Source organism: Cornus florida, unplaced genomic scaffold, assembly GCF_030987335.1.
Source record: "Cornus florida cultivar Cherokee Brave unplaced genomic scaffold, ASM3098733v1 CherokeeBrave_3.0.0_Hap2_Chr10, whole genome shotgun sequence".
Classification (NCBI taxonomy): Eukaryota; Viridiplantae; Streptophyta; class Magnoliopsida; order Cornales; family Cornaceae; genus Cornus; species Cornus florida.
In genome coordinates, this window is record NW_026775580.1 from 107,733,695 (window position 1) to 107,750,242 (window position 16,548).

A 16,548-nucleotide genomic window follows, 5' to 3' on the forward strand; every position below is an offset into this window, starting at 1 on the left:
GGACACGGACAATTGGGTAGGCTAAAAAAGTCTCTTGGTAGCCATTAAAAATCTCTTTCTTTTTTTCTTTCACATATATAATTATCAATAAGTGCTGCATTGTAATTTTAACGACCACGAAATCTTAACGATTTTTTTTCCAACCAGTGAATATAATTTTTTTTACGCAAGGCATAGTTTATATAGCACTTCATAACATTTCATACTTCATTCACCAACATTGCCTTGTCTTGAAAAAAAAAAAAAAAAAAAAAAAAAAAAAAAAAAATTCAAACGAAAATTTCATTATAGGTTATAAAGAAAGAAAAAGTAATTGGGAGAATTTTAGAGTAGTCAAGTTGCAATATATTATAAAATGTGCTTAGAGTTTGAAAATTTGAAAGTTTGAATCTCCTTGAAGTCACGTAGAATTTTTTTCTATAATTGTCCCATGCATATAAAACAATAGGACTATATATGTCCAATGATTAATTATTAAGTACTCTAAGTGACCCACAACACCACCATTGTTGACACAACACCACCATTGTTGACAATAAGATCATATAGATCTCTCTCTTTTCTTTTTCTTTTCTGGTAAGTAATACTATCATTTAGGTCTTGTTTGATTACATGGGAGTGCAATCCTGGCATTCCAAATTCCTCGAAATTAGCAAAATTTTGATTACCCATTTAATTGAGGACACTCCAATTCCCATAGTATGTAGAAAACAGTTTCCAACTCAATCAGTAGAAAATTGCCATGTTCTTGAACACAACTTTGCAAAAATTGTAAAACATATCCTACTTCCATTTTCAAGCACAGGTCATTAAAGATGCTTTAACTTCTATAATTCCCCAAAACAGCACAAAGAATCTGCTGCAAAACAGGTAACAAAAAGAAAAGAATGGCAAAATTTTCATCACAGCTTCTGATATAGTGGTAAAGCAAAAACTATCCATGGCTGCCCAGAGAGAAGTCAACTATAGTCACCGATTACACAAACTCAAGCACTGTAAACACGGCGAACTTCTGGTTTCCCATAACCTAAGGCACATGTAGAGAAGGTCCATCTCTACATATGAAGAAAAATTGTTGTTAAACCAACACCATGATTCAGAATCAGTTAGTATTAGAACTGCATAATGTTGATGGATCATGATGACAGAAAATTAAATGATTTCCATATAAATTATCAGTCTAAAATGAACAAAATAATACTAGCATATCATTACCCAATTACTGCACGCCTTGTTTTCCAACACTAACTTCCTCCTTCTCAGGAGTAAAATTTTTAATACAGCGAGGCTCATAGATGCCACTTTTCTTTCATTATACAAATTTGACAAGAATAATTAACTGTAAAAGAACAATAACGAGAAGACGAAGAAACGTTCTTTCAAGGCAATGCAAAAATGCAGCAAAATTTTACACTTCAACGGATTAACAATGTCAAATGGTAACCAAGCTATTCAACATGGTGAACTTCTTAAAGAGTTCAGACAAAAAACATATACTTATTTGTTAGCATCTATTATATTAGAGTGCTCGGGAGGCTTGGTTGAGTTGGTAAGGTATTAGCCTGGACACCCATAGGTCCAAGGTTCGAGCCTTGCCACCTCCATTATTACCTTCGACTTAACTTGCTGCGAGGGTTCCACGTCATCAAAAAAAAATCTATTATATTATTCATCAAACATCTACAATAATGACCATAAGCCACATTATTGCACTTGAGGAAGTTCGCAAGAGAAAAATGTTATGTGAATGCAAAGGCCCCCAGCATACACAAATCAAAACGAACTTTTGAAATTCTTAAATACAAATAACACTTTGAGACATAATGCCAATAGAAGGTCTGATGTCACACCAACAAGACTTACGCATCTAATAGGACCAAAAGAAAAACTTACAATCATAAATTAAGAATTTAAGAGCCTAGACCTCTACAGAATGATGACCAAGTTTATCCTGTTCGATTGAAGTCCACATCGACAGAAGCTTTTGAACAGCTCTTCCTTATTAAAACGCCTGCATTCACACACACAGAAAGGCCGTCTGACAGACACATATGGAATTTTTTTAGCAAGCTTCAGATGATGACAGCATTCTAAATCATGGTACATAAGGCAATAGAGACTAACCAACTGCCCGATGGAGCACTAAAGTCACATACAGTGACATTGAACCCACCCAAACCCCCAAAAAAGAAAAAGGCACTAGCATATATATGTAGGAATCCAACCTCTAAGGTACAGCGACTGATTCGAAGGCTACGACAACGATCATAAAAATTACACCAGAAGAGCATTCCTACAAGATTCAAGACACAAGCTGTGATTCATACATCAAGAAGTTGCAACTTTCACCATTACAGGAGGACACACAAAAATCCATTCTTTAGACAATGAAAGTGAAAGAAAGACTTTGTCTGTTAATACATGAAGGGTTCTTTGTGTTTTCCACTATGAATCTCCACACAAGATGCAGATAGGATGAATTTATGCTTTTGAGCCTGTTTCCAATTCCCCAACAATAAGAGAAAAGACAATAAGCACAATCAAAATTGAAATTGACATTAAAATACCAGTTTTGAATCCCTAGGTTGATTTGCCATACAGATTGAACCAGATAAGTTTTGGTCTAGCACATTTAGCAACAAGGCCATTAACTTCTTCTCACATACAGACCACTATTGCCCATGGGAACTTGAACCCTCAATCTCCTATGTGGAAGGAGAAGGAGACACCACTTAAATTAAAACCTTAAATGTTAAAATATAATAAACCCAATCACATTTCATACACAAATATTCAAATATTTTGATAACATAATTTGTATAAAAATTCAAACAATAATAAAGCCCTAATAGATAATCACAATGCCAATTCTCGAAAAGAACATACTAGATAATGATGAACCACATATAAGAAATTCAAATTTACCTAAGAGCAATTTTCATGTCTTAAATAATACTTACAGCTGCATTATCCAAAAGATACCAAGTGTCGCAAACACTATTCAAGTAGAGCACTATAACCTTACACAGAACACCTTGTATAAACATTCAAAAACTCACAAGTTTCTAACAGTTTTACTTGTTACCAAACAGAAGAAAGAAAAAGTGTCAACTGTTTTCAGATTTTGCTGGCAAGTTCCTTTGCAAACCACTCCTATACTAGCAAGAAATCTCCTCAAAAGTCTAAAAAAAGCACAGTAAGATGTTTTTAGGACTGCAGAAATTTAGAAAATGTCCTGTCAGATAGGCAAAAATCTACTCATTTGGTACAAGAAATACCCAATTTTCAACTACTGTAAAAATGGAGATATTTTGTGCATATAGTAAGTGAAAATCCACAACTGATACTAGATGGGAGGAAAGATAAGAAGGAGCAGTCTAGAAAGCACTAAACAAGAGTGAAATTCTTCCTCTAAATAGGACAGAAGGTTCCTCTTGAAAATGGGATTAAATGAACAACTTCACTAACAACTGTAACCTGACAGAAATCAGTAAGCACCAAATATTTGAGCCTTCAATTGCATGTACGTTGAGTTAAAAAGGTAAACCAATGTATATGCATCACCATGGAATTGACACTTGTGATAGACTCTATTTTGTTACTATAAAAAATATTTCCGGCTGAATACGAAGGCCTCAACTAATAACATTGTCAAACAAGCTGATTTTAATTCCATGTGACTGGGAATTATGTCCAATGGCCTTTAACAGTATAATTTAAAATATGCAATGTTTTCTCACCATCTGAATTCTGAAAGGAATGCTATTTTCACCTTTCTAAAGCTAAAAGCCAATCCAACATTGTGGCTTAACCAAGCAAAGGATTTTAAAATAGTGTCACAAAAGAGACTGCAATGTTTAGTATCACCCAATAAAAAATCATCTCATTCATCATTATATAGAACTTCTCATAAACATAAAAGTAAGAACGAAATGAAACACAAAAGAACTAGATGAAACATATAATGGAAAAAATAAGAGAAATAACTCTTATTCAATCCAAATACAAAGACACTTTCAAAACTAAGATTCATTCTCTTAGTTCAACCAAAAAAAATGGAGATTGAACCAAAAACTTAAAAAAAAAAAAAAAAAGAGTGGTCCTTTGACAGTTCTTTAGGATTATAACCTGAAAATGGTTAGCATTGCAACTCTAATCTTGCTATTGACAGCAAAATAAATTGCTAACCAAACAAAGTATTTATAGGAGAGCTGCATAAAAGAGCAACTAATGACCTTCATGAAAATGTATATATCATATCTATCGACTTCCAAGGGAGAAGAAGCTCTCGGTATAAAGTCGTAGCCACGTCCACCCACCTGCAACCAGGTTGTCCATTCTTTTGAAGCATTTGTTCTCTACATTGTAATAGTGAAGACTCTCTTGTTTCGCATCCATCAATATTTCTCCATTCTGATAATCCAGAGGGGTGATGAATTTCAGCAACTCCTCACTAAACCCATTCCAATCAATCCTAAACTCCTTCACCCATTTGTGATTCTCTAAATCCTTCAATACCCATATATCCATTGTAGAAGGTTGTGTTGCACTGTCGACCAGACATAAAGACCCTCTCAACTCCACCAAGGACCAAACCCCATTAGGGTCTAAACACCCTTCTGGCGGCGAAATCGTCCCAAATTCTTCTTTCTCCAAATCGAAGGACACGATAGCTTCATTCCCTGGATGATCATACTCTTCCCAAATCATCCAATAAAACACATTCTCAACCAAAACTCCCCATCCTCTAACCACATGAGGGCAATTCGCCTCCACTACCTTCCAAGAACAATTCCTCACACACCCATCCGACAAACGTATAACTTCACACCCAATATCATTATCAACATAGATATCCAAACTCCTATCATACAAATGAATCAAAACATATTCATTTCTAGACGAAATGTAACCCATCCCAGCATTAATTTCCCCAGAAGTACAACAACTTGCCTCAGGCAATTTCACAAATTCTTGGGTACTTGGATTACAAACATAAAACCCATTTTCACCTGCAAAACATATCAAATCCCATTTCGAGGGCAACATATCAATAGCATCATTCACATCCAGTGTGAACCCAATATTGAGCTTCCCATCAGAATCCAACCCACATACTTCAACAGTGGTTTTCTTCTTCTGGGGATTATCAGAATCATCATCATTGGGAACTTTTCGCAGTAAAAGTAAATTAGGGTTTTGCAGTGATCGATTACGGTGTGTGAGAATGAAGTATGGGTCAGTGATCATGAAGCGCCATTGTTTAGAAACGCTTTCGAACTTACCGAGAACCTTGACCGGCAGTCTTGAGACGATGTTGAAGATGAGATCGGAAGGGAGTGTGGGACACAGATGAGTGGGACCCGCCGTCTCTGTGGTCTCCTCCGGGGGTGAAGAAGCTCTTCTGGTTGGTGATGAAGCCATTGCTAACGCTTTTGGGTTCAAAAATTTTGAGCACTTGATTGATTCTTGAATCTTGATATGTATGGACCATCTATATTATACATTGGCTCTCTTGTATGTATGTATTGTTTGTTTGTTTGTATCTGTGTGAATTTAACTTTACGGAGTATTTGCAAAGATAACGCGTTTTCTTGTTTATGCATTTTGGAGGGTATATATTTTTAAAGTTAATAAAGGAGGGCTGCATTGCAGCCTTAATCGGATTAGACAATAGGAGAGGAAGATTATAGACGCCACTGTGAAAGAAACTTCAATATTTTTGTAGAGTTTAAGATTTTATTTAGATTCTTTTACAGTAATTTTTATATTTTTATATAATTTTTTTATAAAATGGGTTTGCTTTGAACTCTCCAAACTCCTACTAGTATAATAAAGATTGAGTTTGTAGAAACTCTAACAATGGACGGAGGTTTCAGAGTTGAAATTTTTACAAAAACAAAGGACAAATTGAATGCGAATTATTTATTGATATTAAAAATTCTTCTTTGGTGTTATATATTTTCTTGTACAGCAAATTAAAGTTTATTTATGCTATTAAGAGTCAAAAGAAGTCTTGAAATTTTAAAATGGTAATATCTCATAATGTGAAAGGTTAAGAGTTTTAAGTCCATAACTTCTTTGATCTCAAATTATATTGTTAAACCTCCTATAAATAAATATTTTCCTTATCGATTATAAAACATAAAGTTGGCTATTATTTCTCTTTCTATTCTTATATGATTTCCAACCAAATACAATTGTTGAATGTTATTATTATTATTTTTTATTTTTATCATTATTATTTTTAGACCAGAGACTCAACATTTATTAGTCTATATAGAACTTAAATCCTCACTTTTTGATGGTGAAAAAGATACTATTAAACTTGCAAAAAAAAATATCATTAAATTATATGTAGTAACCATTAATGATAAACTATTTTACAATTTGCACGTATAATATGTATTTAGCACGGTATTCTTGTGTATAAAATGATTTATTTTTTCAGTCAGATTCATCATTCAAGAGAGACGTTGAATTAAATTCTCATCAACTTCCATAATTCAAAATCATCCAGCGCTAAACTGCCTTTGTTCTCCTGTGGGCCGTGGCCCAGTCACTACCCGACAATGGAGTTTAACTTTTATTTATTTAATACTCCAATAATATTAATTTATAGGTAGGCCAGTTTGCCAGTTTTTAATTGACAAACGACCATATTTTTAATCAAATATCTTTTCTATATTACCCCTTTTTCCATTTTCATTTTTTTCTGGCGGCACATTTTGGCCGGGAGTAGCACTGGTCAAGGCGTGGTAGGTGTCTGTCTTGGACTCGGAAGAAAAACAAATAAAATCGTATTCAAATTATTTCACAACCAAAATACAAATTCGGAAAACACATGCAAATTGATTTTTTTTTTTTTTATTTAAAAAAAAAAAAAAAGAAGAAGAAGAAAAATTTAAAGTCAAAAAGAGGCCACGAGGCTGAATAGCAATTACACCATTTAAATCAATTGCATCCAAATTTCAACAAATGGAGGAGCAGATATTTAATAAAAAGGAAACTAGAGGTGATCAAATGAGACAAATTCAAAATCCCCACGTACCATCTCCAGATGTCATTGCCCTTGAAATCAAATCTCATTAAGAAGCACTATACATATTGCTAATATAGAAATAAAGGGATTGATAGCGAGTTCATTCACTCTAGAAAAATAATTTTTCAAACCGACATAGATAGCCAAAGGGGCTACATACATCAATTAGAAAAATCGGTCCAAATAGCTTTGTTCTTCACTCAATAAGATGACAAGATGATCATTTCCAATGCCATGCTCCTAGAATTCAGGATCTCAATAAGAAGTCACTAATATATATATATATATATATATATATATATATATATATATATATATATTGCTGATAGAGAAACTGAAAGACATTGATTTGGAGTTCATTCGCTCAATCAAATAAAGGACAAGACATCATCCGAAATAATTTTTGGTTAATATCAAGGCAAACTAACTCTCCACCAGTTCACTGGGGTCAATCTGTGAGTTTGCTAGGTTTGATAAATTCCTTCCCAACCTAGACAATTTTCCAGCACAGAGGAATGCCATAGCAGCCATTGAGTAAGGAGCTAGCTCCACCCAGATTATTTGTCCAGGCTTTCAGATTCACAACAAAAGCAACGATATTTCGCCACACAATCAATCCACTGAATTGAATGAAAGATCATAGTTTGACAAACCTGGCAACCTCAAAGTAGCTTTACAACCCTGAAAGAGTTAGTCGTCAATCCATAGAGGTCCGGGTGATAACCTGGAGTGAAGAATTACCTGTCAAATTATTCTGGCACTTCGAGAGGAGATTCCGTATGGATACAACTTAATCTGTTTACATCTATTGGAAAAATATGGATGTTCTGTGGCTCCAAACCATCATTTCCAGTAATAATAAACATGACAGGCGCAGGGATGATTAATAAATTAAGTGCATCTTTTCTACCAGAACAAGAGCTAAAGAAGTTATTGATTGAATTGTTGAAACTATAGAACATGAGTTCAAAAAATAAAAAATACTTCATTGAATCAAACCATTGGCAAGTATTTACAGTAGAACTTAAAAGTTAATATAGCTGCAGATAAATCGTAATTCCACCATCATGATATAGATTTCCAGTCAATGTAATCTATCCTTCCCCTCCTCAATAATGGATTCCACTAATTACATCATTTGCCTTCTTGTTCCACAGACTCTTTCACAACTATCCATCTGGCCACTTCTCCGTACACAGTTATGTGATCTGGATATTTGTGCATGATATCGAAAAGTTTCATCAATTGAAGCAACTTAATCCTGGGGCTACTGGATTTAAGCTAAGCAGTATCACCTGGTGAGAGTAATAAAATAACAGAAGAATAACTAAGCATAGGGTATAGGTTGGCATCAAGAAAGTGTGAATACTGTTTTATTGCTGTCTCTCTTTCTGGAATGTTTTCAGAGAGGAAGTCGAATGGTGCAAGTTTGCTGGTGTCCACCAAAGGCTCCCACCTGTAGCCAGGCCGTTGTGGCAATGTAATGGTGACAGGTAAATGACTAGTGTTGAAGGCAACATACAGTTCTCCCTTCACTGAGTCCTTCTGCATTTTGGTTTGATACCAGAATCATTTGAACATAATGTACGAAGTAAAAGAAATAAGGCAAGATAGCTATTAAACACAGAAAACCTTTTTAGGATTGATAACGGGTATCTTCATCCATTGTTTCACAACCCAAACCCTAGATTTACTTGCTCCTAATGCCATATTTGTGTGTGTGTGTTAAATGTGTTAAAATATAGATACATGTATGTAAGACTTGGCAATTGATTAAAAATTGAAAATGCCTCTATAAAATTTGATAACTTTATATATATATAGAGAGAGAGAGAGAGACCATAGCATCTCTGAGAGAAAGTGAGCCATCCATATTATTGGTAATAGCAAGAAGTCATTAAAGAAGCATATAAAAAAAAAATTATTATAATTATTTGCAATAGAGAACAAACTACATGATCAACCAAAAGAAAAAAACATGGTAAGAAATGATGGCAAGATGCGAAAGAAGCCAATAATCTGAAAACCATTAGAGGAAGTTCACAAATCATTTGAAAAGATTAATACATTTCCCATTGAGACCTTTACTTTCTGAACATTTTGCAAATACTTTACATAAAAGTTTGACTACCAAAGCATAGTCTTAACTTGTGAAAAATTATATTTGTTGTTTCAGAGAAGGAGGAGGAAAAACCAAACTGCATCATGTTACCTTTAATAACACACTTGAAAAGAGTGCTCGCAACCTAAGCAGCATGAACATTTCTAAGAAGGAGCCGTATCCATGTCGCTCACTGAAAATTTTCCAACACTTTTCCGACATCTGTGTGACACCTCTTGGACACACTCACAGCTCAAAAATAGGATTCTTAATTTACAACGAGTGGTCTACACTTTCCAAACAGTCACCAACATATGGCACAATGAGCGTTAGATGGTACTTGTGAATTTATTTTAACATGGAAAAAATTATAATTAAAAAAAAATAAAAAAAACTTATAGGTTTACAACAGATTTATACAAGTTTGACCATATCCAAAAACCAAAAGTATAACAGAGGAAGACTTCATCAAATTAGCGAGTGAGAAGAGGAATCGTCAAGATTATGTGTGCATATCCCCATACACTGTATTTACAAATGCATATACTATATAAATCCTTGTGTTTAATCATGTCCTTTCTGTGTTTTTCTCTATGCGCACTGAGTGATTTTTCATTGTTATGATTCATAAGTTTGCATGTAATAGCCATAGAATATTAGATTTACTCATTGTGAAGTAATGTTTATCAACTATATTATATTCTATAATACCCATAAAGGGGTCCGATTCTGCTCCTTCCCTATTTTGACCTGAGCCAAGTTAAGATTGAGGGAAAGGTATTCCAACGTCTGTGGAAAGAAGGTCTCTTTCTAAGTCAGATTCATGCATTGGAGCCTAGAACAAATACATTATATTATATATATAAAAACATATTTCTTTGTTGTTGACTTGCTGTGTCCATTTGACTCTTTTATGATTTGCCATGCGAAAATGTCCATGTCCAGTTCCAGGTTCACTTTCACATTTTCATTAATTTCGATAGCAATAGCTAAATCAAATCAAAACATGACCGTTTGAGCCACTTTTGCATAATAGTAAAGTTTATACAGTAGCAAAGCTAATGTTAATAAAAATGCTTATATATGAGTATGCAGTGCAAGATGCAACGAAATAGTATACCAATGTAAATGCCACAAATCGGCTTGTTTTGGACCAGTCTGGCATCCCAGGGGCATGACCATGCCACTGCAACCTCTCTGCTGTAGGGAAGTCATCTAATCCAAGTGACTCACATTCACTGAAAACATCTCAAACTAAATGAGAGAGCTGCCAAAGTTCTATCGGAAAGCAAAGACACAAGGATGAACACAAGAAAACACTAAGAAGGAAGCACTTACTGGCGGAAATTGGTAATAAGGCAGCAAAATCTGAAGAAGTCAGATGAGGATTCTTCCTTCTTATCCCATCGGAAGTAGTTGATCTGCAGCCAAAGCTGCAGTCAGTCAACAGAAACCTTAAATAGCTCTCTGGTGATAGAAATGCAGAAGAATGTTTTGGGTAGGAGAATCACATAATTATCGTGGCAATAGGAATTGTTGTTCCCTCCTTTTGTGTGACCATATTCATCACCCATATGGATCATGGGGACGCCCTGGTGAGATAAAGATCACAGTCAGAAAAGCAATATAACATGCAGCGGGGAAAGTGACTCCTCAAATAACCAAGTACAAGGTATATTAAGTTTATTATGAAAATTAAATGAAATCACTATAACCACGAGATTTTGATTCTAAATTATCAGATTGGCAAGGTCTGACTTTAAAAGCTCATACCAAATAACCAAATAGATAATGTCTAACTTTAAAAGCTCATATCAAATAAAAAATACTTTTAAAGGTCCTGAAATAGCTCCATTTTTTCCTCCTCCATTATAACTTAGGCATAGCATCTCATTTCTCATTACAGGCATCATTTGGAAAATTATAAAAGTTACTTGGAAACAGAATATACTTATTTCCATACAACAAGGGCAAATTTCATAAGCTCAACACACTAACAGATTCAGTAGGTAAAAATTTATTAGAATCAGTGGTTGCATAGCATCAGTCAAGTTTCTATACACCTTTAACTTCCTTTCTTATTACGTTCGTTAAGATTAGTAGAAACATACTAGAAATCATTGATAAATAGTGACTCAAAGCCCGCATTTCTTAATGAGATGTCAAAGGCCCTTCAATTTGATTTGCCCCTGCCACAGTACAGATAACGGGCAATGGAATAATTCTACGTAGATACACTTGTTTCAGTTCTATAATTGTTGTCTTCTCTTGCCTTTTTATTGACAACTGTTTTGGTTTTCATGTGTCCTTAATATGATTTAAACTTCATTCATTGAATAAATGGGGGAAAAAAAAAGAGTTCAAGAAAGTAAACAATATAAGTAGTCATTGAAGGTCACCATCAGTCACCAGTCAGACACGAATCCACAATACTCACCCTAAACCCCTTGAATGCAAATAATTGCATCATCACACATACCTTTTGATGTAGATATGTATCATCTTGAATGGAGCGTTATAGATCAAGCCCTCTTTTCATTAAGGGCTCCATTCTCTAAGTGAAATTTTCACATGAGAGACCATCACCATTCAAAATCTACGGGACCTCTAAACACATCCACAGTAGCCGATTCATATTACATCTTTTCTTTCCTGAAAATTGTTGATACCAAACTTCTGTGAAGGTCAGAAGACTGGTCTATGACTCAAACAGATTCTTATCGCTTCGAGAGCGCATATTAGCAAAAAGTTCAACAAATTAAAGAAGCCCTGATGGTCTCACCATTCATTTTTAAATATATGAAAGGAATGAAGCAGTTAAACGTGTTTCACAGGATGCACATAAGTCATTGCAATGAGGAAAAAAGTGGAAAGAGTAAATATAAATTAAATCTTACTTGTGAAACCATGAGGCAAAGAACAAAATTTTGCATTTGTCGTTTCCTCAAGTTCTTCACGGAAATGCTTGCAAACTCCCCCTCCTAAGTAAATCATTTAATAAATGTGTCAGAAAGAAAAAAATTTCCTTCATGTTATAATACTACAAGGGGAGACTCAAATTTCCAAGTATTTGAGAAAATAATGACTATTCATTTTTTTTTTTTGACAAGTAGAGGAAATAATGACTATTCATACTACAGTACCTTACCAAAAAAAGAAAAATCACCATACAGTAACAGTAAGAATTGAAAAGGAACCAAATGCAGTGCATAGATTTGATAACACTTTTTTATTGAAATTTACCTCTCCACAGTTCCAGCTATTGTTATGATTCTCTCCGTCATTGTTGTCTTCCCCATTTGCTAAGTTATGTTTGTTATTATATGTCACTAGATCAGCCAAAGTAAAACCATCATGTGCACACACAAAATTGATACTGTTCCATGGTTTCCTTCCACCTTCCTGATTCATTAAAAGGATCCAAATTTAAAAAAGAACAAGAAGAAACTAAGGTAAATGATATTCAAGCTCCACCTTTTCCCCACTTGTACCCCACTTGTTTTTTTTCAAAAAAAAAATAAAAATAGGACATAATTACCCCTCAAAAACACTCACTCTCCACGATAACTCCAAAAAGTACTCATGCACTCCATTTTTGAGGGGTGATTTTGTCATTTCATTTATTGAAAACTCAAGTGGAGTGTGGATATCACATCCAAATTAAACATGAAAATAAAATGTACATAGTTTTTGAGATTTACATAAAAGTGGAAGAAAAACAAAGACACTAAAAGATGGTATTTTAAGTTAAATATAAACACTAGAGAGTTAGAATATAAAGTTATAAACAATCTTGTTACCAACAACTAGAAAGACAAGTTTAAAAACCAAGTGTACAAACAAGAAGTACCTGGTATAAATTGGGGCTGCCACAAATGCATTCAGCAAAAGCCCCAGCAAATCCATCTGTACCCTTGATAAACTGCCGTACTATGTCACGATACTGTAAAAAATGGTATAAGAACACAGTTGTATGGATGTTCCATTTAATGCAAAAGGAGAAAATAGAGGAAGAAAAGGGATAGAGAGGGGGGATGCATCGGCTTGATGAAAGTGCCGCAGGTTTATACCTCTTTAGCATTATTGTATTATATATACTAGAATATAACTTCTGAAAAATTACACAATTAAATGTGATCACTGGCATCATAATATACACTCCTCAACATAAAACATAAAATGAAATGCAAACCAAACGCTGCAGAAAAACATTTATGGGATTCATGTGATCATGAAAGTATGGATATACCAAGGCGATTCCTTGCTCAATACTTCATAAACACTCTATCCCAAAATAAGTGTCCCAGTTAGGGCCCGTTTACACAATTAAATGTGATCACTGGCATCGTAATATACACTCCTCAACATAAAACATAAAATGAAATGCAAACCAAACGCTGCAGAAAAACATTTATGGGATTCATGTGATCATGAAAGTATGGATATACCAAGGAGATTCCTTGCTCAATACTTCATAAACACTCTATCCCAAAATAAGTGTCCCACTTAGGGCCCGTTTACTACCTGTTTAGTAACAGGAATAATTCCTGATTTCTACTATCAATTCCTAAAATTGAGAATCAAAAGTAAAAATTATGTTTAATAAAATACTTTTACTTTTTAATTTTAAGAAAGTACTTTCTAATTTTGTGAAGAGAAAGAGAAAGTGAGAAATCCTTACTTTCTCTATTTTCTACACTGTTCACTGAAATTACTTTCTCTACTGTAGCATCATTTATCACCAAAAAAAAAAAAAAACACTCGTCGCAGCCCATCAAAACCACTCTTCTACTCCTTCCCTATTCTACTCCTCATCCTCAAGCCCTAGCCGACCGCAACCAACCCATCAAAACCCCTCTTCTGCTCTTTCCCTCTTTTGCTCCTCATCCTCAAGCCCTAGCCAACTGCAACCACTGCCACAACCATCAATTTTCACCCCTTCTCCTATCTCTCTCTACCCCATCACCCACCCCTCTTTTCTCTCTGTTTAAAATCAACACAAAGACCTATTTTTCATTGGTTTAATTTATGAATATGGTGATTTCAGGCTCCAATGACCAAAGTTATACAGATTCCGGCGACGAAGGATTGACAATTCTGGTGACAACAACCAACAATTTCGAGGACGGAGATGTTGTGACTACATAATTCCGGTGGTGGGTTTGGTTTTTGTTCCTTGGATTGGGACTTGGGTTCTCTGTGATTAGATTGTAGTGGCGGCTAGGGTGTCGATGGTTTGAGTTTTACAGTAGGCGGTGATGGGTGGTGGTGATGGAGGTTTTGGATAGAGGTGGTGGTGTTTGCATTTGGCGGTCAGCGACGGTAGCTCTCTACTACTGAATTTTTTTTTTATTTTTTAGGGTTGCAGTGTCTCTGTGATTTGTTTGGTGCAAATTGGTTTAGGTGTTGGTAATGAAGGTTTTGGATGGTGGTGGGCAGGGGCCATACTGATAGTGAATTTGGGTTCAATTCTGGTGAGTCGCAGAAATGAGAGAGAAGATTGACGAAATTTTGTACATACAAAATCAAAATTATAATTAATGAACTTGCTTTCTAATTTCTTGCTTTGAAAATATTGAAAGTATGAAAATTTAGTGAACATGATTCTACTTCATATTTCAACTTTAGAAATGAAAATTATGATTTTACTTTTAAAGAAAGTAAAAGTAAGAAAGTGAAAGCGTAGTAAACGGGCCCTAACACTTTTACTTTCTGATTTTTACTATCAATTCTTTAAAATATGAAGTAAAAGTAAAAATTATGTTTATTAATGTAATTTTACTTTTCACCTTTTAGAAAGTACTTTCAGATTTAATGAAGGAAAGAGAAAGTAAGAAAATGATGCTTTCTGTGATTTCTCCACTGTGTATAAGAATTACTTTTTCCTACTGTAGCTTTACTGTAGCACTGTTTATCCTATAAAACAAAATTCCCAAAATTATTGTATCACCTCCACCCAGGCTGCCGCCTCCTCCCACTATGGTCATCGCCTCCTCCCCACCTCCTCCCACCATTGCCACTGCTCACAACCATCTCCCTCCTCTCTCATACACAAAGATTCTTCAAAAACCCATCAACAATATACCAAATCAGCAAATCAACTTGAACTGTACCAGTCACAGAAAATAAAAAATCGAAAGCACAAACCCTCACTGCCGCATTCGTCATCGTTGCTGCAAATCCGGCCACCACCATCCCTATCGCACAACTGCTACCACCAGGGACGGAGCCAATTAAGGACCAGGAGGGGCACGTGCCCCCCCCCCCCCCCCTGGATTTTCTCCCTCTCTTATATTCTATATATATTTTATAATAATATATATGTTTTTTTAATGAAAATATGGAAAGTGCCCCCCCTCAATTTTCTCATTCTCCGTAGAATTCTATATATGTTTCACATTTTTTTATCCTAAATTGTTTCCTTAATCCTTATATTCTATATTTATAAATTAATTTCATTCCAAAAATATCATTATCTCTTTCTATATATATATACATACTCATAAATATTGACTTATATACATGTACATTATATTATAAATATATGATATGGTATATAGTACTATAATGTGCCCCCCTTGAAATTTTTTTCTGGCTCCGTCCCTGGCCGCCACCGCCCCTTTAGTCGATAACCAGTAGTAACACCAACAACAATGGGACCAGATTGATAGATATGTATATACCATATACTTGAAAAAATGTCTACGACTTCTTTCCTACCCAAATCCATCTCACCTTTTCTCACAAGGCCACCTTCAATCCCTTCAACCCACTCCAGCTCACCTTTTCTCACAAGCCCACCATCAATCCCTTCAACCCACTTCACCAATTTCTCTTTGTGGCAAATTATAAAGCGGCCATGGAAGGTAAGCCACAGAGAGCGTTTTTTTGAGAGAGAAAAATGACCATCAAAAATAAAATTAAAATTTAAAATTACTAAACTTCTTATTTTTTTGCTTTCAAAATATTGAAAGTAGAAAAAATTATTGAACACGATTCTACTTTTTATTTCAGTTTAAAAAATCAAAATCATGATTTTACTTTCTTCGAAAGTAAAAATAAGAAAGTAAAAGCATCTGAACTTTTTAACAGGACAGGCATTTAATGCATTGTTCCCTTGAATGTTACAAAACTAACACAACAAGATTTAAACATATACAATTACTCCATTTGAATAAGTTTTCAAAATCCAAGCACAATTTGGGAAAGTTAAAATTTGAAACATTCAACCAAGGAAAGAGGAATTTTTTTTGCAATGGATGGAGTTAAAAATTGCACCATGATTGCAAGGATAATATTTATTTATTTTGAGATGTATATGAGAGAAGTAAGTATATTTGACATGGAGACTCCAAAAATACTATGAAATTAGTTCCTTTATAGGTTTATTAATCTAACAAACGGT

The 16,548-nt window shown here is 34.6% G+C and overlaps 2 protein-coding genes across 2 annotated transcripts in view; both read right to left on the reverse strand.

The window, feature by feature from the left end:
- Nucleotides 1–4,260: 4,260 nt before the first annotated feature.
- Nucleotides 4,261–5,424, reverse strand: LOC132278354 (F-box protein At5g18160-like). The gene has a single exon (XM_059780149.1). The coding sequence runs from the start codon at nucleotides 5,422–5,424 to the stop codon at nucleotides 4,261–4,263; it is 1,164 nt and encodes a 387-aa protein (XP_059636132.1).
- Nucleotides 5,425–8,003: 2,579 nt separating this feature from the next.
- Nucleotides 8,004–16,548, reverse strand: part of LOC132276873 (isoamylase 1, chloroplastic) — a 34,417-nt gene continuing 25,872 nt past the window's right edge. The window contains exons 13-19 of the mRNA XM_059778507.1: nucleotides 12,994–13,086; nucleotides 12,387–12,545; nucleotides 12,041–12,124; nucleotides 10,655–10,735; nucleotides 10,482–10,564; nucleotides 10,264–10,381; nucleotides 8,004–8,587 (exon numbers count right to left, since the gene is read on the reverse strand). Of these exons, the coding sequence (XP_059634490.1) occupies nucleotides 8,324–8,587; nucleotides 10,264–10,381; nucleotides 10,482–10,564; nucleotides 10,655–10,735; nucleotides 12,041–12,124; nucleotides 12,387–12,545; nucleotides 12,994–13,086 (882 nt within the window). The 3' untranslated portion in view covers nucleotides 8,004–8,323. The remainder of the gene's footprint in view (nucleotides 8,588–10,263; nucleotides 10,382–10,481; nucleotides 10,565–10,654; nucleotides 10,736–12,040; nucleotides 12,125–12,386; nucleotides 12,546–12,993; nucleotides 13,087–16,548) is intronic.